The sequence below is a fragment of the Propithecus coquereli genome, unplaced genomic scaffold, assembly GCF_000956105.1.
Source record: "Propithecus coquereli isolate 6110/MARCELLA unplaced genomic scaffold, Pcoq_1.0 Scaffold89, whole genome shotgun sequence".
NCBI lineage: Eukaryota > Metazoa > Chordata > Mammalia > Primates > Indriidae > Propithecus > Propithecus coquereli.
In genome coordinates, this window is record NW_012155173.1 from 7,172,276 (window position 1) to 7,178,615 (window position 6,340).

General features: G+C 44.9%; 1 protein-coding gene across 3 annotated transcripts in view; it reads left to right on the top strand.

Annotated features, from left to right (window-relative positions):
• ASTN2 (astrotactin 2) overlaps positions 1-6,340 on the top strand; it is an 893,996-nt gene that overhangs the window by 532,851 nt on the left and 354,805 nt on the right. For all 3 annotated transcript variants that reach the window (XM_012664418.1, XM_012664417.1, XM_012664419.1), the window contains one exon: positions 284-434. In XM_012664418.1, coding sequence (XP_012519872.1) covers positions 284-434 — 151 coding nt within the window. The remainder of the gene's footprint in view (positions 1-283; positions 435-6,340) is intronic.

Sequence of the window (6,340 nt, forward strand, 5' to 3'; positions counted from 1 at the left end):
AAACCACAGTTTACTTGTTGGTAACATGGACATCTCATACCTACCTTCCAAAATAATGAGGATTAATGAAATAAAGAATACACAGTTGTAAGTCCATTTCTCTTTATCACAACTAGACTTAAATACCAGTTGTTGTTTCTTCTTAAAAAAAAACTGTGTGTTATATTCCTGATTACAAATAAAATAAGCGAGGATTTCAAATGTAATGAATTCACATTATTATTTTTTTTTAATCTAATGATGCTGATGTCTCTGGGGTTTAACCATCCCCTTTCTCTCTAAGGGAAGAAGCGATGCTGTCCACCTACTTTGAAACCATCAATGACCTGCTATCCTCCTTCGGGCCAGTTCGTGACTGCTCTCGGAACAACGGGGGCTGCACGCGCAACTTCAAGTGTGTGTCTGACCGCCAGGTGGACTCCTCAGGATGTGTGGTAAGTGACCATTGACCCAGAAGCATGTCACTGGCCCAGGTCCTAAGGCCACCTGCTGGAGGCCACTCCCCGTAAGGGAAGCCGGTCAAAGAGGATCACACTGCCCATAGCCCCTGCCTTGATTGCCTTCAGCATGCCAGGCTACCTCGGTTTCCTCATCTGTGAAGTGGGATAATTAAACTTATCTTTTGGAATTGGTGGAAGATATTAAAACTTAAGTGCTTACAATACAATAGGTCCTTGAGAACTCCTGGACTCCAGAATCTATCAGTCCATTTGGGAGTAAGATGGGGTATGCCTTACCTCTGTGAATGCATTGCAGGGGGTGGGGCAGGGGGGCGAGGGGGAAGGCAATGACGTGTAAACAGTACAGAGAGTAAGTGCTTTGGTGTGGTCCAGAAGAGGAAGTTTTAGCTGAGATCTCAGCCTTGCAGAAGGCTTCCTTGAGAAGTTGCTATTGGAATTGGCTTCTGCAAATGAGTCAACTTACATGAGGAAAAGAGGGAAAATGGCAAAGGTGCGGGGGCAGGGAGAAGCAGCCTTGCTTGTTTGCATGGAGTCAAGGATACAGAAGAAGATATGTGAGACCCCTGTTGCCTATGGAAGGGCGTCCCAAAATTGATGGTTTGATTTGTAGAAATGACCTAGGGTGCCTGTTCAAAATGCATGTTCCAGGGTTCCACCCCAAGAAATTTTGATTCTATAGACAGGATTAGGTCCCAGGAACCTGAATTTTTAACAAGTGAATGAATGTGTGTCTGTGTGTGTGTGTCTGTGTGTGTGTGTGTGTGTGTGTGTGTGTGTTTGGTCTCTTAGAAGTACACTTGGGAAACATTGCCCATAGGCTAAACTCAGCCTGGCATTCAATGTCCTTCCTCTTTTGGGCCCTTTCCAATGTCTCCAGCCACTTTACTTCATTCTACACTAGAGCCAATGGAACTAATTAGACACAAATCCCAGAACATCCTTGCCTTTAATGCCTGACGGCCTTTGCTCATATCCTTCTTTCTGCCTAGAGTGAATTGCCCTCCAAGCCCATGTGGCAAACAAGGAACATCTTTCCAGATTAATCTCCTTTATGAAGCCTTTCCCCTCCTCCCCAAGTGGCCCTCTACCAGAGAAGTGGTGGTGCTCTCCTAGGGATCATTGCTGCTTTCTGTACCCACATGTGTGACACTTCATAGCACAGATTGGTTTTTGAGTTTGTTTTTCCGAATGAACAGAGGGAGAACCCAGGGAACCTGTGGATTCAGCTCAACATCCCAACAGGACTCATCTCAGTAAATAAAGAAGAAAGAAAGAAGAGCAAGAGGGAAGGATGGGGCTGGGGATGGGAGTCCTGGATGAGGCTGTCTGAACAAGACCCAAGGGAAACATAATACTTGATCGACCCTTAATGCACCTACTCACTAGCTGGAAAATAAGCAAAGGTCAGGAGACCAGTACAAAGAAGGAGCTTCTAGAATATGAGATGATGCAACAAAACTATATTTGAGACTCAAAGATCAAGAGGTCTTTGGAGGTAGATGGGCAATTGGCTATTTTGTTGATTAGAATTCTTAGTATTACCAGTAACAGAAACTAAACTCAAACTAGTTTAGGCAAAAAGAGGAAATACATTAGTTCAAATGGAAGTCTAGGGGAAATGGGGTTGTGGGGCTCAAACAGTGTCATGGGGATCCCCTCTTTATCTGAGTGCTGCTTTCCTTAGCACCATGCCATTCTCAGGCCAGCTGTACCCTCTCTGCTCAGCGAGTCCTGACAAACAAGAATATCTCTTTCCTTGTCCCTTCAACTGCAGTGACAATGTTCCACCTCACTGGGCCAGCTTGGTTCTCATGCCCATTCCTGCACTGATTTCTGATCAGGAGGATGGAACTGGGCTTATTCCAGAACCAGCCATACCTGGAGCTTGGGCCAAGAGGCAGCTGCACCTGAAATGCATGGCCCTGAGATGGGGGAAGGCATAAGGAAAAGTGTGGTGATGTCCACAGAAAAGGACTGGTGGATGCTAGGTCAGTACACGTCAGCAGCTGTCTGCCTCGGGGTGTTGTAACCCAGCCCTTCATTTTGCGTGTTGGAAAGGTGAGACCCAGGGAGGGAGAGGAGGACCTGCCCAAGTCTTACAGCCAGTCAGTGGACAAACGACTCAAATGTCCCAAATCCATGTTGTCTCCAACACATGAGGCTCACTTTTCTGGAAGGATTAGGTTGTCTGCCTGTTTCTTGTTTCCCATCAGTTCTCTTTCCCAAACTAATTAAGTTCCTTTTCCCCTTGGGACAAATGCCCCCATAAGAATGAAACCTCAGAATGCAGAGGTGTGTGTTTGTGTATGCATGTGTGTATTTGTGCGTATTTGTGTGCATGTGTGTGTGCGTCTAGGCAGGAGTCATCTCTTTTTACCTCTCATTAATATAAACTAGAAAAATAAAAAGAGAGAAAGAACATTCATTCCCTGGAGGTTAAGAGAAAATTCAACAGTCTGAAGAAGTTGTCAAAGACCTTCCTCTCTAGATTAAGGATGTGCAACGTTAGAATGGCAACTCCAGGTTCAATGGATGTAAGGAAAGTCCTTCTTTGTGCCTTCAGAATAAGACAGGGCAATACCCACTCTTGCGCTGAGATTTAAAGTCTCTTTCATTTCTCTGTAGGCTCTCCATCATGCCTGCAAAGAGAAAATTTTTCTCATAGCTCCCCTCCTAAGAAATTGCGTCTGGTAGAAAAATAATAATGCCTTATATTTTTAGAACTTTAGAGAACTGTAGAGTGCTCAAATCATGTCTATGTCTAACAACTCATCCTCACAACAAACCTGGGCAATAGATTCCCTCATGGATGTGGAAATGAGGCTCAGGAAGTAGAGTGACTTTCCAAGGTCCTGCCACCAGGTGGCAGGATGGAGGACCAAGAGACCGTGTCTTCAATATCAGTCTTAGTGCTGGGGCCACTTGGGGTTGCTTTCCCCAAGTGGCAGTGGAGACAAGAGAGATTGTAGGGGAGAGCCGTGGAAAGAAGGCTGGTCTGAGTGGATTGGGCTGAAGCCTTGATGTGGTCATGGAAATGGCTATAGCTTTGGGACCTATGTTGGCTTCATTAGCCTCAGTTTTTTAATCTTTCAAAAGGAAACAACAGTTCTTGAGCTCATAGATTGTCTAAAAAACCAAAGAATGCAACCGGCAATGACTTGGGATTTACGAAGTTGTCATTTATGTGTGCGATGATGAGACCACATTGCTGATACTCATATGTAAGTGGATATGATATTTGGAGCCACGCAAATTTAAGAGCACATCATATCTAATTTTCCATAATGTTTTTATAACTGAATTTCATTTCATTTCTGTTCCAGTGTTAGTGGAAACAATTCTAGTCAATTTTGGCTTCCTACCTCCCACCTATTAACTGTACATTTAAGCTGAAGGGGCCGAGGTGGCCCTGAAGTTGAGGGGCTACAGGGGCGTTTGCAGCTGGGCCATCACCTCTCAGTCTGGTACCTGCTGTCTCATCCGGTCCTTGTCCATCACTCCCCTTCCTTTCTGGAATATGTACGGACCTCTCTATTCCCACATGATTTACAGGTGTGTGGTCCATCCTGGCACCTGATGCCTTGAAGTCTTCATTCTCCTACAAGGTCAATGAAGGCTGGCTGGCTCTAGCCATCAGATAGCTTTGCCACCCTCCGAGGGCACAAGAAATGTCCAACAGCCCCTCTGCACTGCCCTCAGGATCGCAGGGAGGCTGTGTGGAGCCCTCTTGACCTAGACATGCCACGAAGGCATCCGTAGTCGGGTGTTTTCATGGCAGGGAAGAACACTCACCATGCTTGCTGCCAACCCGCACCACCTAACAAGTGAAGCCCAGGCCCCCTTTGCCTGCACGGCTCTCAAACCCACCTGACTTTCTATAGCCCCTCAGCGCCTCAACCACCCGTATTATTAGTCTGGAGGGAATAGAGTGTGGGGTCTCTTTTAAGGAAATCCATTAGCATTTATGAGGATATCTTGTCTGACTTCCAACATTCCTCTCTCCCCCCAGCTCAAACGATCTTTACTACTTTGTGGGTGGGAAGGAAATGAATTCTCTAGTAGATGACAGATTCTTCCTTTGTTTTTATTATTATTATTGGTCTTATTATTAATATTATTTCACCTTCTATCTAGACATCAACTTCTGAAATGCAAAATAAAAAAATCTGACTTCTTTTGCTAGGTTTTCTGGTTCTACTATGGGGACCTTCCCCTGGGATGATGTGTTTCTCAGATACGAAGTTGTCCAATTGGGGGATGGTCATAAGGTGTGTGGTAGGCAGAATGATGGTGCCCCAAGGATGTCCACATCCTAATTCCCAGAACCTGTGAGCATGTTATGTTGCCTTACATGACAAAAGCAGGAATTAAGATTGCACATGGAATTAAGACTACTAATTACTTGACTGTAGAAGGGGGAGATGACCCTGGATTATCAGGGTGTGCCCACTGTAATCACAAGGACCCTTACATGTAGAAGAGGGAAACAGAAAGGGTATGGCAGAGAGATGCAACATTGTTATTTGTGATGTTGGAGGAAGAGGATTACCTGCTAAGAAATGTCTCTAGAAGCTGGAAAAAGCGAAGAGATGGATTTACCTTTAGAACTTCTAGAAAGGAACATGTTTCTGCCAACACCTTGCTTTTAGCCTGTGAGACCTATGTTGGCCCCCTAAACCGTAGAACCGTTATGTAATAAATTTCTATTGTTTTGATTCACCAATTGTGTAGTAGTTTTTTAAAACATCAATGAAATACTAACGCGGGGTAAAAGATAATATGAGGAGGGTGGGTGATAGGACAGATAATACATAAGGAATTATCCTATTATTTTTATTTTCAATTATTTCCAGAGAGACCTTACCTATTGCACAGCAATGGAGAAAGTAACAGTGAATGAAACATCAGAACAGGGAGGGATCCTGCCTGCGTTCCCCTTCAGTGTTTTAAAGAGTGAAAAATTGTTCTGTATTAGAAACGTTATAAATCTGACAAACATAATGATGTCAGTGAGGCACAGTTTGAAATGTAAGCTATGGGTCCGTTTATTCTGTGTGGCAGTATAAACACTGAAAAATTTTAATCAAGACAGAGGACAAAAACAAAGAAACCTTCAAGCACTTAATCATGGCATCGTGCGGAGGACACTTCCACCACCATCTCTAAGTAACTGCTGCCCCCTGAAGCATTTCACTCACACTGTTCTTTTGTGTTATTCTGGTTTTCCCAGCACGGGAAGGAAGCCTTTGGATCAGCCTGACACCAGACAATCTGGTGATCAAAATCCATCCTCCTCAGCCTCATTAGAAATGTCAGTTCATAGCTCACCTTCCTTGTTCCAACTCTGTATTACTGCATAAAAAACTACCCCAAACTCAGTGGCTTGAGACAGCGCTCTTGTTTTGCTTACAATTTCATGAGTCAGGACTACGAGAGGGTGCAGCTGGTCTGTCTCTGATCGATGACAGATGGGGTACTTGGAGCTGGAGGATTCTTTTTCAAGAAGGCTCCTTCATATACCTGTCTGGGGCTAGGGCAGGCACAGCTGGCACTTGATACCGGCTGTGTTGGACCTCAGCGGGGGCTGTCAACGAGACAGAATGTTTGCTCATGGTCTCCCCATTTGGCTTGGGCGTCACATGCCTTGGAGGCTGGGCTTGTAAAAGGATCATCTCGAGATCCAGTGCTCCAAGAGCCTAGGCTGAAGCTGCAAGGCACCTTAGCACCTGGCCTCAGGAATCCCAGAACATCATATCCACCCCATTCTATTGGACAAGCAAGAGAACTAGACTTCATCTGTCAATGAGAAGAGTAGCAAAGAAGGTGTGGCCATCTGCAGTCTACCCGTTTAGATTAGCATGGACTCATAGACAGGGGCT